Raw genomic sequence first — 16,313 nt, forward strand, 5'->3', positions numbered from 1 at the left:
GAACCCAAACCTCAAAAACGTATAAAACAAAAGCAAACAGCTCACCAATATTTATGCTACTCTTGCCCAAAGCCACCAAAGACAGGAACAGGATGTCTCTATATAAGCTTCTGCATATGATAAGAAATAAGGAGAAATGAGTCATTAAGTTTAGCTTGTCAAAATGATTAAAACCGCTTCTGTGCTTAATACTTCACACTGTTCTCATACCGTTGTCTGACGAAGCCTAGTCGGGTTCCCAGTAGCTGCAGTATCTGACTCATGGGCTGGTAGACATCGTTCCTCTGGATGCTCTTCACGACACTCTGCAGCAGCTCTAGACTCACAGCCTGCTCCTCCTCCTCAGATACTGCAGGATTTGCACCTATTTAAAAAACATGAACCCAGTATGAAGTAGATGGCTAGTACACAGGAGCAAAACTACTGCATCTGCTGTTTTTAGTGGGGTTTAACTGCATTTAGTAGTTCTTATTAAACTTTAAATGCTGTTTGTTATATGTAAAAATGTTAATAAAGATACATAAATAGTATAAACATATCTAATATAAATAAAGACAAAAGCTTAAATTAAAAAAACAAACTTTTAGTGTCCCTGTCAACTAACTGGAATAAATGAAGCTCAAGTACTAAAATTACTCAAATTTAACTAATATTTGCACTATACTTGCTTAAATAAATAATATAAATACTGTAAAAAATACTGTGACTACAACTCTAATACCAATGCAAAGTGTATAACTAAAAGAGTTTTTTCCCATATTTTCTCTTCCACCAGGCAAAAGTCTGATCTCTTTAGAAAACTGATGCCACACTTGAGCTTATGCCTCATGGTTTAAGGCGTAACTCACGTCCATACCACAAAAAGGATAATATGTTGCAAATATTTGCCCAAAACCACTTTCATGCACATTCACAGCCATAGAGCTCTGTGTAAATGACTTATATATATACTTATATATATACTTATATATATATTTGTATTATATTCTTACAATATGATTTCCAAAGCAAGTAGCAAGGTTTGATAGGGTCCTGATGCAGTCTGGGATTGTCCCACAGGATCTGGACCAAGACATTCTTACTGTCTTCAGAAGCACAACTTTGCAGAGGCTAAAGAAAGCAAAACAAAACATGTAAAAAAGTACGCAAGCTTTTATTGAGAAGTACAGTGTCATCAGCTACAGCATTTAAAATTATTTATGCATTCAAACACAAATGGAAGAGAAACATCACATGAGAATTTTTAAAACCTACCTGAGAATCTCTGCAGTAGTGTTTGGAGCTCAAATAGAGGCCTGGCAAGCTGCTGGCCAGGTCCAGCCTACGGAAAAACCACACCAGGTTCCAGAACACAATAGGGTGGTGATCCACAATGGCTGCAGATGAGATGGCCTGATCCCCCTCGTTCTCCAGCAAGCTTTCCAGTTCCTTCCACAGCACCAAAGGACTCAGGTAGGGCACGGTAACTGGCTCCTGCAGCACAAAAACATTAAAATAACTAAAAGTTGACGTATCAGGTATTAGACGTATTAGACGTATTACTTTAATGTTCTGGAAAATATGTAGTGAAAATTGAAAAAAAAAATAATTGCATCCGTTTATGTAAATCATATTAAAAATAATGTAAAATAAATGTTTACAAACCCTATGAACACCATAAATAAGTATTTTAGTTTTCGTCACAACAAATCCTTTAACAATAAAACACTAGTCAAAAGAGAGCGGCAATACAAAAACAGCCATGAAACAAGCTAAATTAAATTATAGTAAAACACCATATGCTACATTTATTAATTTGTATGTAAAGAAAAACTAAAACCACTGGCACGTGAAAAATGTGATGTTGGATTTGCATCAACTCAAATATGTGTGCTTTGCATGATTTTGCATGCTTGACATTAATTGCATTATAAAGTATAAGTCGATTTGGAATGAAAATCCCTGCATGTTTCAGATTATTAGTTTTTCCAGAAAATATGGTACATAGATAATATAATAAAGATCTGATGCATTCAAAATATGATTCCGAATGATTTAATTATAATCTGAGAAATGTATTCTTACAGGGTCTTTTTTGCCATTGCTGGATAGATTGCTAGCAGCATTATATACTTGTGGTAGTTCATCTGCAGTGTCTGTCTGGCAAGTATGTGCATCTTGAGAGGGGATCTGAGAAGATAAAGAAAACAATTAGATATGGTGAATATTTCCATAGAAATGTCTATTGTGTGGTTGCAGGCCAAATTACCTTTCCTGGTCACCCAGGTTTCTGATGTCCACATTGAGCAGAGGCAGAAATGGAGAGCCACAAAGGGACAAGTGCTATTTAAGTTAGAATCATCTGCTGTCCAACCAGCCATGATCTCTTCATCATACACCAAACTCTCACAGGTGTTACAGCGCGAACAACTGGACATACGAACCTAGAACGTCAAACAAAGTTAGCCACAATAACTCTTGCTACAGTAATACTTCAGCATAACCGTCATTTAAAAACTCACTTCAACAGCGTAGTTCTGCATAGACTGTGAAAGGCTGGAATCAGAACACGCGTCTGGGGTCTGCAGAGCTTTCATTACTGTCAGCGGCGGACCTGAAGGACAAAAGACAAAACAAAAGTCACTCTCTGCGGCAAAAAGAGCTTTGAAGACATGATGTTTCTCATCAGAGAGCAATCTTCTCCAAAACAAGTCACATTTCAAGGTGATTGCCTGCAGGGATTATGAATGCTAATTCTGATGGCGATGAATGAGGAGAGAGGCTCTACAGAAGTCTGGGATAAGAGCGTGTATGCGGATGTGAGTGATTGGGGAGCACTCCAGCACAACCCCCGTCAGGCTGATTGAAGATCCCCTCTCAGACCCCATTACTGCAGAGCCAGACACACTCACAGCCCTGTCTACTGGCCTACTTCTGCAGCTGCTGGAGCAGAAACAATGACCAGCCTCATGAACAACACACAGCACTCCATATGCAAAAACATGCTTAATCACCCACCCAAAGCATCACAGATAATGGAAAGAATGGAAAAGTGGCACATAAGTTCATTTTTACAATACAATTCTTCACAATTAGAATTGCCACTCCTTCACATGCCTTTAAACATAGCTCCTTATCTTTCTGTGGTTCTCTAATTGTGCAACATTGTTATCTAAACAAAGGACCAAAAATAAAGAGAATTACTCATAGGCCTGATGGGTAATTTTCTAGCACACTGTCTATTTTTAGCCTATTATTCAGGAGAAACCTCAAAGTTTTACCCGAACAGAGTGAGCCACTTAAACAACATTATGCATTAATATTAAAAATGTGGTATGTATTTTTTGCCATTTTGACAAGTGTGCTCACTTAAACCTCATGTCCTGAATTCACTGTCTAGAAAACCCAGAACTAATAAAAGTGGGTCACTCTTTTGAGCCCAGGTATGTCATACAGACAAGTGTGTGAGATAAATATGAAGCATGAAAAACGCAAATAAATAATGAATGTTTATACTGAAATTACAGTAAAATTACTATTACTATAATTACTATTTCCAATGTAATGGATAAACTCACACACAAAAAAAATCATTAAACTTTACATAGATAAACATTAAATAATGTATTATGGTAAAAAAATGGAAAAGTCAATATAACAAAATAATGTCCAAATTTCAAAACAGTTATCATAAAGCAAAATAAAATATAATATTAAAATATAATATAATTAAAACAATATAGGAATCTAAAAATGTAAATGGTTTATATGTGCTAAATAGTTTTTATTTTATTTTATTTTATTTTATTTTCACTTTGAATCATAACACTCAATAATTTATGTAAGGTAATAAGAAATTATTTTATCCATGGTATTTAAATAATGACAGCATTCCAATATAAATTATTATATAGGATGGTGTCTGGATATATCTATAAGAATGTAGGATGAAGCAAAGCATAAAAAAAGTATTAGTGCCTGGCATTTAGATAAAAGTGCTTCTTCAGAAGCATATTTAACAGTGAATCCAGCAGACGTACCAGTGAGTGAAGACTGGCGGTAGAGTCGAGATGGTGCAGATGGGCTTTCCAGGCAGTGGTTGCTCCTGTAAGGGCTCCTTTTGGGACGTGTGACCTGCTGAGTGACGTCACGCTGTGGGGAAGAGAGCCCATCGGGGTCCACACAGGAATCGCTCTCAATCAGAGAGGAGCAATCGGGGTCACCTGACCCCAGAGAAGACACACTGACCCGGTCAGAGTTCAAGTCCTGGTGAGGATAACAAACAGAGATGAAGCAATTCGGCAAGGCCTTCATTCAAGGCCTGCTCCAAAGTAAGAATTTCCAAACATCTTATACCTGTGCAATAGACGTCTGGGAGGAAAGTCGTGAATATAGTCGGCTGGCTTTCTCAGCGACGCCCTTCCCAGCAGAGAGGAAGCTGCTTTTGAACACGTCCAGGGTTGGGGTGAGCAAAGAGTCCATAGAGAAAGAGGAAGAGGAGGGAGTAGGTGAGGAAGGGGAGGCCAGGGAGGTGGGTCGCTGCTCCCTGACCCTGCGCACGCGGCCCTGGGGGAGGGAGGGCGAGGAGAAGAGACGAGTGCGTGGCTGAGGTTGGAGTTGGGAGGTGCTGGGGAGCTGAGAGCTGCTGGCATGCGGGGAGAGCTGTGAGGGGACGGGGTCTGATGGCCCTTCAGGTCAACACTGAGAGCGCTGGCTTAACGGGCTGCTCAGGTTGTTCATGTAGAGATGAATCTCTTCAGCCAGGTCTCGGCGGGCGGTTGGGGTGTCTGCATTATCACCCTCACAGTGGGGTTGAGTCTCGGCCATCATAAGGGACAGAGGATCAAACCCTGCTTCTATACCTGTCCTCTTAACCACTCGACCAAGAGCACTGCTGCAGCTCACACTCCTCTCCACGCCCGATATGCTCCTCTCCATGGCAACTGTGCAGCTAGCAGTCCTCTCCACAGCAACTTTAGGTGGGCTCACAACGCCCCACCGCTTCGTTCGATCAGTGCTGGAACAGATTCATTGCTGAGTTCTCGTACTGTTTTGTCTGGAGTTAGATCAAGAGTGTTTGGCCTTACAGCCTTTCCTCCGAAAATATCCAGTGAGTTTGGCCTTTTGGTCTTTGGAAGGGCTTCAGAAAAGACATCCCTGGTTTCCACATTGGTTGCAGATGGATGGATTCCAACCATAGGAGATGAATCCTCTTTCTTCGAGAGTACAGTCTGGGACACTGGACATTAAAATGAGATGAAATACAGTCAGAGAGTTGTTCAAATAAAGCATATAAAGCAGTTTAATAGCTTGCAGTCCCACACTTTACCATTAGGTGGAAGCATAGAGATGTTTAGTGCAACTCGTGTTTGTAATCAAATACTAGCATTGCTATACTTGCTAGTTGCTTATTAGCATGCCTATTATTAACATATTGGATACCAATAAGCAGCAAATTATGAGTTATTGGTTTGTTAATAGTGATAACTGGACCTTGTGGAAACCATGTTTTTTAAAGGATTATCTGATGAACAGAACATTTAAAAAACAGCATTTAATTCCATTGTAACTGTTTTACTGTCACTATTCTGCATTACTGTTTAAAACATTTATTTTGGATTTTACTCAAATTCTGTAGAATAAGTAATAAGGTAGTACATTATAGTGAACATACTATGTTTATGTTTAGGCAGAATAGCATTCTGTGTTACTCACATGGGCAAGAGTTTCTGTCCTTCTCCTTCAAGTCTGGAGAGGGTTCTGCTCCTCACCTCCTCCTAACCTCACCTCCTCTTTAGACAGAGAATCATAGCCCTGATCAGACTGACCACCTGGAATCAAACAATACATACAAACACTCCTAAACACTTGGCAAACCATTACAGTGTGCATAAAAAAAGAACATCCTTACAGAAAAGTAATGTTAGAGAGATGTTTTGCAAGGTCTTTTTCATGTCTCACAAATCTTTATAGCACACTTCAAAGTTTAGCCTACTTTACAGATTTTGGGTGATTTGATGCAGCTGGATACAGACTCTTAGGAGAATGATTTCAAACAAAGTTATTTTAACCTAGCACATCATAACGCATGATAATATAACATCAAGAAGGAGCAGTGATTTACTTTCTCATATAGCACAATAGGGCAGAAACACAGACAGAAAACACTCACACTCACAGGGTGGCTGCTTCTGAGCCACACTGAGAAAGCTGATGGAGCATAAAGCTCACATCACAGTACTGCCTCCAGAGGTGAGCTAAAATAACACCATTAGTCATTCCTTTTTTCCTTTCTCGCCTCCTCAGTCAGACTTCTGCTATACCACTGCCTGTGAGTGCTCAGTAACTGCTAGTCTCTTCTGTCAAACCATACATCTCTCAGATCTTCTCCATGACCATCACTGCCTATAGCATTAGAGTACTTCAAAAAGCAGTTTGAACATATAGAGGGCCTTTCTTCTCTGTATTTTAATATATTGTCAGATACGACACATACTTTTTTTTTTTCATTTCATCACTTTCCTTTTTCTGTGGAATACAAAACTGTACAGTATTTTTTTGTCGTGTGATAAGTATTAATGATGTCTACTGCTGTTCTGAACCATATTAAGTTTCATTCCATGAACAAATTCTATGCATCCTTTGATATAAGAAACACGAGGATATAGAGATGAATGCTAGGCCCATCTCAGTTTAACGATCCTGCAAAAACATTACACGCTACTGTTTAAATGTTTGGGGTCAGTAAGATTAGCAAAAAATAAATGTATATTCTTTATTCAGCAATGATGCATTAATTTGTTCAAAAGTGACAGTAAAGACATTTATAAAGCTACCAAAGATTTATTTTTAAAATAAATGCTGTTCTTTTGAAGTGTCCAGAACAAATGTATCATGGTTTTCACCTAAAAATGTAAACAACATAACTATTATAAGCATTGATGTTAATAGAAAATGCATCAAATCAGCATATTAGAATGACTTCTGAAAGAACATGTGATCATAAATACATTAAGTAATGGCTGCTAAACATTTAGTTGTCATCACAGGAAAAATGCATTTTAAAATATACTGAAATAGAAATTACTGTTTTAAATTGCATTTTTGATCAAATAAATGTGGTTCTTTTGTCCAAAGAGAGAAGTATATATATATATATATATATATATATATATATATATATATATATATATATATATATATATTTACAAAAGTATAAACCCCAAACTTTTAAAAAGTAGTGCATTTTATAATGTGTATTTGATACACATTTTTCCCTTTTGTTTTATTAAAGTTGATAATTTTTTTTTTTTTTTTTGAAAATTGCATTCAAAATGAATTTGGATCATCTGAGGGGGCATAATGCTTTTGTTCACTGCACCACATGTGTTATACTAATGTGTGCTTAAAGAAATACAGAAAAGACTGAAAGCGAGAAAAAAAGGGTGAGAGATGTCTTTTCACTCCCACAGTGAAAAATAATGACTCTCCTAGAGACTTCTGTGAGTTTGAAGGAGAGAGAAGCACGTCCTGTTGTGCCGAGAGCACAGTGGAGAACTGATGATGGAACGAGAACACAGAAAGACTGAAAGCAGACCGGGTACCTGTGCTGGATCTGTCATCACTGGAATCCATTTTAGTGAAGTCTGTATCAATGGAAACTCGCTCTGCCGAATCGTTAGAGCTGTCCAGACTGCCATGGCTGACGCTGTCGAGATCACTGGCATCTGCTCGGAAGAAGAGTATGAAAGACAGTTAGCAGGAGAAATAACAAGTAACATATTTCAAAAACACAACAGCTTGCAACTTGAAAAGCTCTCTGGCCAAGGATTGCATCATATTTCAAAGTGGCAACAAAGCAAAAAGAGCAATGAAAAACGTGTGTAGTGTGTTTAAGCTTCCACTTGGTTAAGGGCTTTCAAACCGAGATTATCTTTCAAACATACATTAGCATTTAAACTGTAATGCAACTAAATTTGTTATATGTATGCCTTTCAAAAAAAGGTAACATAAACAATCCAAGATGCATGCTTAGTACCGTCTTGTGTGGTTAATTTTATAAAGTTATTTTATAATATTTAGATTTTTATTTACCAGAGACAAAAAATAGAATCTATAACATACATTTCATAATTAAAAATCTTTAATGACTACTTTTCAAAAGGTTTGGAGTGTTTTTTTTTTTTTTTTGATATTAATGGTATTACGAGGTAAATTAATTAAAATTTTAAATGTAATTTATTCCTCTAATGGTTGATAATTCAGCTGCCATTACTGCTGTTTTCAGTGTCATATGATACTTCAGAGATCATTTTAATATTGTGAAGATTATAATATGGCAACATTTTTGTTGAAACAGTGACCATGTTTTTCATGATTCTTTGATAAATAGAAAGTGCAGAATTTATTCAAAATAGTTTTTAAACTATGCTTTACAATAGTCTTGACTTTTGATCAATTTAAGTCATGCATGTTGAATAAAAATATTAATTTCTTTAAATAAAAAAATCACATTGACCCCAAAAGTTTTAATGGTACTGTACATTAATTTATTATAACTTAGATTCAACAAATTAAGAAGTAAATTCATATAATCCACTAATTAGGTCTGTACTCACTAGTCCTTTAGTGTGAGATAAATTCATTCTGCATGACAAAGTTGCAGTTTTTGGGGCTTGTGGGTTATGGCAGCTTGTTTTAATTATGAAAGGCCTCTTGTGCCCTTCTCTAATATGCTGTTTACAGGGGACTGTGTGAGAGAGGAGATCAAATCAGACTCAGACTGTGAACTGTAGTGGATGAGAGAGGCGGCTATCGACTCTTATCTTAATTGGACCCATTAAAGTCTTTCTGGTTCAGCAGGCAGGCTGGATCTAGCCCAGTACTGAGGGGAGATAGATTAGAGATGGTACCTCCTCAGGCACAAAACTCAAGTAACCCTGTCTTTGTGAGAAATGATGGAAAGTTTTTCTGACAGTGGGAAATGATATCGAGTCCATGCTCCCCTGCAGACTTGGCTAACTTCTCAAAAGGGATTTCTTTATTCTGAAACAACTCTGATGATATATCTAACAATTTTGAAGGAAAATTAAGTCGGCGAAACGATTTTAACTTTGCAGAAGCAGTGACTGTAGCTATTAATGGACTGGCTACTAATAATGAATTCTGTTAAAAAAATCTAGCAAACTACCTTCTCTTTAAACAGCTTCCTAACCAAAATGAAATCTCAAAAGTGGCTTATTTGGAACCGACTTTCAAAGGCAGCAATTCCAAGCATAATTCCTTCTCATATGAAACACCTAATCCTATAGACCCACTTACAATTTATTTCAATAGAGTTACCATTGCTAAGCTAACATACACTGTGTAAAATACTCATATTTTGTAATGTATTTTTTTATGTTAGACTAGTCATAGTTATTTGGGTACAATTTGGATGGAATTTAATTTAATTAGACATTTAGATAATTTCCCAGCCTTGTACACCATCTTGATTTTGGAGTGTTTACAGTGCATTAAAAGACTGTCAAATCTTTTTTCTTTTTTTTTTTTTTTTACATTTTTTTCAGTATTAGAAAGGTAACAGAAGGCAAGAAAGGAAAGAAGCAGCATTATCCTGTATAATTGTTTTATATTGGACCTGACTTTGTTTTTACAGGAAATTTAAAGAGTGTGTCCACTTCTGTGGAATGTGTGAAATGGAGTTGGGGGTTTTACCAGAGAGATGGGTGTCTTTTGGGTGGGTGGTCTGCCTCCTCCATACTTGTTTGAACAGCACCACACCCCGAACCACATTTCTCAGCTTTCCCCACAGGAAGTATCCCCCTCTGGTGGAGGAAGGCCATGTGCTCTCCAGAACAGCCTGGGAAGAAGAGCACAGTGAGACACACAAAGACACACACACACACACACACACACTCATATAGAGATTAACTAAATAATTCTACAGTGCAACGCCTCTCATTATCTTAAGTAGATTGTGTTTCTCTCTCAAGGACTAGCTGTAATTACTCTGATAGAATTGGAACAACACTCAGCTGCCCGGACTTATGTCTCTGTGAGTGTGTCCTCTTGGTATTTTGGGACGTCTTGCAAAGCACACACAAAAAAATGGTCCCGGGGAGATGATTGCTAGTCTAAGCTTTTGTCTAATGATAACAGGCATGAGAAATAGAGTCACATGCCAAATGCGCTGCCAGCTAGAGGCTCTTGAGCATCAGCCTAACACACCTACGCAGGATAAATCTGTTTTCTCTCTGCTTGTTTTGAAAAAGTAATTTTACAAAAGAAATTAAACAAATTTATCACCTTTTGAAGAAAACTAACATGCCCCAAGATGTATTTGCATACTTATACACTTAAAATATATTGATGTCATTTCATTAGATAACAAAATGTCAAACCAGGTGGCATTTACAAACCAATTATGCCAGAGCAGCGGTTGGGTTGGAACTCATAAATGGGTTGCTGATCTGTCCTGATTCTGTCTGTTCTAGTTAGTAGGCTAGTAGGGAAAATGCTAAAGCAAAATTGCAACTAAAGATATAATTGTGCACATAACATTTAATATAAAACCCATAAACATGCAAAACGTTTGCCCGCAAAATAAATATGTTGACTAACTTCTAAAATTAGGAGAAAACAATATCTTATATCTTTTGTTTCCATTTCAGTGCAAATTAAAGTAACTTTTGTAAAATCTATTCAAATCAGATGTGACATAGTTTGCATGACATTTTCTTGTCCTCAAATATCAATATCAGTATAGATAATATGTGACCCTAGACCACAAAAGGAAAAAAAAAAAAAAAAAATATATATATATAAACATAAATATATTAAAATTTATTATTTTTTGCTTAGTAATAGGCAAAATCTACATTTTCAAATGGCTGTATCTCAGCCAAATATTGTCCTATTATAAAATTGTATATATATATTTATATATATTTATTTAGCTCAATTTCAAAATGTTTTTGTTTTGGTCCAGGGTCACATATATGTATATTTATTTAGTATTATTTAGATTGCTACGCGCCCCTATGTAACATAAAAACATGAAAACTATTCTTACCCTGTTGTAGTATCCATAGGTAATGGCATTAGGCTGCACTCCGGCTTTCTTCATTTCAAAAAGAACCCGGACAGCAAGAACAGGCTGTCCATACTGCCCACACAGCTGCATCAGGACCCGATAACACACCTCCATTGAAGCAGAAACCAACCATTACTTTCAAAAAACCACAACACCGGTGGAAATTTCCACTGTCTAGGTACAGCACAAACTGTACTGGCAAATCCAATCAATAGAGACTGTTAGGCGATTCTACCTCATCAGGGGGCTGCAACTTTTTGTCCTGCATGTTTCTCAGCACGTCGTAAGCAGTGTGCAGCGCCCGCACCTTGGAGTGGCAGGCGCTGACATAAGCGGGCAGGCAGATGAACCACAGGCCGTGACAATGCCTGAGGAGACACTTGGACCACATCTGTGGGATGGAGGAGTATGTCTTAGCCATCCTCTGGGCTGATTTGATCTCCTACAAAGGGAGGATCAGAGAGAGGATGGAGCATTAGAGAGGAGGGGGAGAGATTTGACAAGCGGCATCATGGGGTGTGATTTGGATGAGATTATCGTTTGAAATACCAACCTGTTGGGAGCGCCTGAAAATGGCAGCTGGGCTGATGGGACTGATGTGTCTCACGGCTGATGTTGCTTTGGGGACTCTGGGACCATCCTGAAGCTCACAGAGTTGGGGGTTCAGTACCGGAAACCCACTGTAGCTGCAAGACATCAAGAGAGCATGCTAAGCTTGTACTTGATTGTTATTGTCAAGTCACGTCAAAGTTTATTTGTCAAAAGCACAATGCTAACATGCAGCACTAACTGCAGGCAATCGATATTGTTTCTGCAGTTTAGAGAGGATTATTATAAAGATACAAATGCAGAATTTAAAAGTTAAAAATAAAATATAATATTAAAGTTATTTATTTTTGTGCTATGTTTATGAAAAAAGTAGACGTATTAAAATTCTACAAAAAAAACTTAAATAAAACAATAAAATAAAATGTTTGAATAAATTCACAAAATGCATGACAAAAATAATAGAAAATCTCTTTACAAAGCATTTTAAAAATTACAAAGCATTTTAAAAATATGAACAGCATACCACATCTTTAATGTCAAGACACTCCATTGCCCATTATAACAAAATAGTACCAAATCCCGAAATAACAGATCCACTTAATATTATCACATGCTCTCTAAGGAGTGTGCATTACTGCTTTAGTGAGAGTTTCTATGGACAGACGATCCTTAGAGGGGTTTATTCTACATACCGCACCCTGGGAAAGGTTTAGAAGGGGATTATGCTATGCTACAATGCCATCTGTGGTGTGGCACACTGTTTGTGTGCACGGTGTTGTAGTGTGCATGGGAGTTTGTCTGTATGAAGTTTCTGTTGTACCTATAAACAATAGGTGGCTCTTCTCCTTCTGGAAGTGCTGGCAGCTCTGGAGGGGTGATGTAGACCGTGTGCTCGCTGCGGTGGGATTTGTCAAGCTCAATAAGCCTCGTGTCTTCTGGCTTATCGCTGTCCACCTAGAGTAAAAACACACTTTATGAGATACAGTTTTTTGATTCCACTAGAACACAAAGTAGAGGCAATGACCCATGAGGAAAGTAAAATGTCGAAAGAGGAACCAGAGAAAACATTTATAGCAACTGAAAGCCTTAAAAAAGCCTTATCACTTGCTAACTTACTCAGTACTACTATATATTCAAACAGACACATCACATGTCAATGCAGAGCTACAGTTTGGTCAGAATTGGGAACTGAATCTTGAACCAGACACACATATTGCCATACAGCCATGCCAAGGGATTTTCCACTGTCTGGCCATGTTGAAGTTTGCCAAGTGCAGATGATCTGATCTCAGATCAGATGAAGCACTGGTGTTAGTGTAAATGACCCTGATAATCTCCTCACATTGCTGCATCCGACTGATCTCACATCTGTACCAAGAAGCTCTGATCCTCCTAGTCTTCATCCAATCCTCCCCATCTGCCTCAGACGCACTACAAGTGCACTGACCTGGACTTAATGCCTAATGTTGTATTGCTTGAGGGTGCGAAACCATCGCAGTGCAATTTATAGGCTAGACAAGGCTTGGAGGAGCCAGTGTGCATTTAGCCTTCAGACAAAGTCTGTCTACAAGCCCTGTAAATGGACCATAAATGCATCATAATGCCTATGCCACTGTAATACACTGGCTATCAAATAAAGCATGACTTTATATCTATTGATAGAGGGAAAATCAGTTTAAGTATCTGTAAAGCATTCTCTGCAAAATGGTTTTAGATCCTATTGTTAAAAAAAAAATTAGACAATCAATAAGAGCAATAGAACAAATCAAGCTCTTGCAGAACTTGCCAAATGAATTTCCCTGAGAAGGTTTTAGATCAATCAGTGGCTCTTTTACCAGAGAAAAACAACATTGATGACTGTGGCATCAATTAGAGCTCTCTGTAATGCACCAGGATGCCAAAAGGCACTTTCCATCAATACAGTACAAAATGAAGTCTGAAGTCCATTTTCAACAAGTAGTCAGTAAAAGCAGGTACTTAACCTTTAGAAAATGTGGAAAAATTCTACTTCAGGCAGTCAAAGTAGATGTTGTGTGAACAGTTTTATTACCAGCCTGATTTTTCTCATGATATCAATTATATATATATATATATATATATATTTGTTTTATATATATCTTTAGCACATATGATACCTCAGGAGGTAAAAGTGCTGTATTAGCTGTTTTATTGAAAGCCTGATTTTTTTTATGTTTCTTATTTTTATGCATATCTATATCTACATCGATTTGACCAGAAATTTGTTTATTGCGTGCGTGAGAAAACAGAGCAATAGTACAAATCTAGCAATGTAGGACATTTGTTGCCAGGGACAACAGTGTAATAAAGAGTTTAAAAATAGTTTCAATAATATTCCACAGCAGAACACTACGGTTGTTCAATTACAATCAAGTATTTGAGAGAGCCTTGTAATAATTATACACTGAGGCTGTACAATACGCTCAAATGTGCACCGTTTTCAACACTGAGAGAGCTTTGAACAAGCGGGTTTGAATACAGAGGCAGCACCAAAATTAAACATTTCGCCTAGATACTCAGAAAGATGGTTATGTATTACTAAATTATGATAAACTTTAAAATTGGTTCATTGGATCACTGAGGTGTCACACTGTAACCAATTGCTTTCAGGCCATAGTGGTACATGGTTTGTCCTTTACCTCCCGGGTTCCTTTATAAATGTCCTCTGTGAAAACAACCCACAAACTGTGTCAGTTTAAATCAGCTCAAACTGTCATTTTCATTACCACCACAGTGCTAAAGAACTGTCCTCCAAGGTCCTCGCATAAGAGAAGGACAGGCCAGAGCAGGATAAGTGTGACTTTCACTGATGGCAGCATAATTGAAAGTGTAATACAAAGAGCTGCACATTCGTCTTTACTAGCACACAACAGCCTTGTGAGGAGGACAGGTGAGAGATGACTCCTGCTCCTCTAAACAAGAATAAATTGTGCCCCTTGTTGAGACGGATATAAATGTACTACAAAGGCACAAAACAACCATCCGGGAATATATTTGTCTGCAGTTTACAAAGGAGACAACTTGCAGCAGTTCACTGAAGATGCAGCTTCAGATGCGCAGTCTGGATCATACCGAGAAAGGGCATAACAGTTTTTAAAATAAGAAAACGCAAAGCGGCGTAAAGCACAGAAAAATTAATTATGCATGCAGGAACTCAGTGGTTCTGCAGAGACTCTGATCTAAACAGAAATGTTTTTAATTATGAAGGCAGCAAACATGCATCTTCAAAGCCAATATTCATAATACCAGCTATGAATCACCACACCCATGGTGAAACCACAAAACAAAAACAGGTCATGTCTGTCAGCTGAGGTCAAAAACCTAGGATGAGGGTTTTTCTTCTTAAACAGTCCTCATTACATTGAACTTTATTGAAAGGATTGCCCTTGAGATCTGTGACCCTATTTTCAAGGGTCCTGATGACAGTCCTAATATTTTTAGATATCATTGATATAAATTAAGTAAAATAAAATATTTCTCATTGCCACTAAAAAAGCATTTTTGTAATCAAGGGTAAGTACTCTAGTGACTATTTTCGGTTCTGCAATACATCAGAAGTTAATAGACACTGAATTAAACAACTTACCTTCCCCCTTTCTCCGTGCGAATAACTTTCCACGCAAGCAAGTGAACATAAAAGTTTAAAGAGAAAAAAGAAAAGGAAGTAGTGAGAAAAGCAAAAATAATAGGACAGGCTGTTTAGATGAAAAGCCAACGTAGAAAAGAACAAACGAGAGAACAATTGCTCACAGAAAATTAATAACCTGACATAAGTAAGCTCAAGGGATCACAACAGCACAGCTATTAACGACAACATTTCCCCTTACTGTTCTCACAAATCATGCCGTGTACACTTCCTTGAACTCTTTGTATTTTCACATGCTCTTTGCTAAGAGCCTGGGGTGTAGTTTAAAATGGTAACTCTTTGTGCGCTTTGTAGAAGCAGTTAATACTGAATCTAATTAGGTGGCTTATTCTGGATAAAGGCATGAGATGTATTTCTTAAGCGGAAACAAAATTTCATACCTTGTCAACACAGTCATCAAAGAAAGCAAGGCTTGCATCCTTATCGCTGACAAAAAGAGCACTCCTCGATGAAACGAATGAACATCTGAGTCTTGGTCATGAGGAGTAAAACTTTTGATGGGATCGATCACGACTCTTCAAAAAGCCTGCAAAAAGCCATATCGAAAGTCAAGGAGATCAAGAGGACAGTCAGAGAGGTGCCATTACAATAAAAAGTGATTACATTCATTAATTGATTACTATAATTCACCGCCACAGTTGTCCATTGAGATTAAACATTTAATCAGTCAAATATAAGAGGGCGTGTCATGAATTACGTGTTGTTTACTGTCGTCATTGAGAAAGCCAGAGTTCACACTGTGTGAAAGATGTAATAGATTTTAACTTAGGGATTACATAAGAAGCTGCAGATGTGTTCTCAGATATTCTATTAATCATTGCAGTTTGTTGGACCTGTCAGGCATGTCTAATTTCAATGGGGCTTTATCAAAATCGCCACAATAATTTCAAGCCTGATTTAAGCCAGACTCCACGGGCACAGGGCCAGATTTGAGCATTCTGAGCAGCTGCTGAGCTTCAGCATTCCACTAATGCATCACAGTGGACTCACTGTATGTGGTTGAGTCAAAACAAGATTTTAATGCAT

At 37.6% G+C, this 16,313-nt stretch overlaps 1 protein-coding gene across 1 annotated transcript in view; it reads right to left on the reverse strand.

Moving 5' to 3' along the window:
- dennd4a (DENN/MADD domain containing 4A) overlaps positions 1-16,313 on the reverse strand; it is a 28,149-nt gene that overhangs the window by 792 nt on the left and 11,044 nt on the right. Inside the window, 24 exon segments of the mRNA XM_043264899.1 lie at positions 46-110; positions 211-364; positions 993-1,110; positions 1,255-1,473; positions 2,065-2,170; positions 2,249-2,312; positions 2,315-2,423; positions 2,502-2,593; positions 4,020-4,245; positions 4,336-4,607; positions 4,610-4,686; positions 4,688-4,976; positions 4,979-5,218; positions 5,695-5,736; positions 5,739-5,810; positions 7,584-7,706; positions 9,697-9,841; positions 11,054-11,182; positions 11,310-11,516; positions 11,628-11,760; positions 12,444-12,577; positions 15,668-15,721; positions 15,723-15,772; positions 15,775-15,813. Coding sequence (XP_043120834.1) covers positions 46-110; positions 211-364; positions 993-1,110; positions 1,255-1,473; positions 2,065-2,170; positions 2,249-2,312; positions 2,315-2,423; positions 2,502-2,593; positions 4,020-4,245; positions 4,336-4,607; positions 4,610-4,686; positions 4,688-4,976; positions 4,979-5,218; positions 5,695-5,736; positions 5,739-5,810; positions 7,584-7,706; positions 9,697-9,841; positions 11,054-11,182; positions 11,310-11,516; positions 11,628-11,760; positions 12,444-12,577; positions 15,668-15,721; positions 15,723-15,772; positions 15,775-15,813 — 3,159 coding nt within the window.

Source organism: Puntigrus tetrazona, chromosome 18 (genome assembly GCF_018831695.1).
Source record: "Puntigrus tetrazona isolate hp1 chromosome 18, ASM1883169v1, whole genome shotgun sequence".
Taxonomy (NCBI): domain Eukaryota; kingdom Metazoa; phylum Chordata; class Actinopteri; order Cypriniformes; family Cyprinidae; genus Puntigrus; species Puntigrus tetrazona.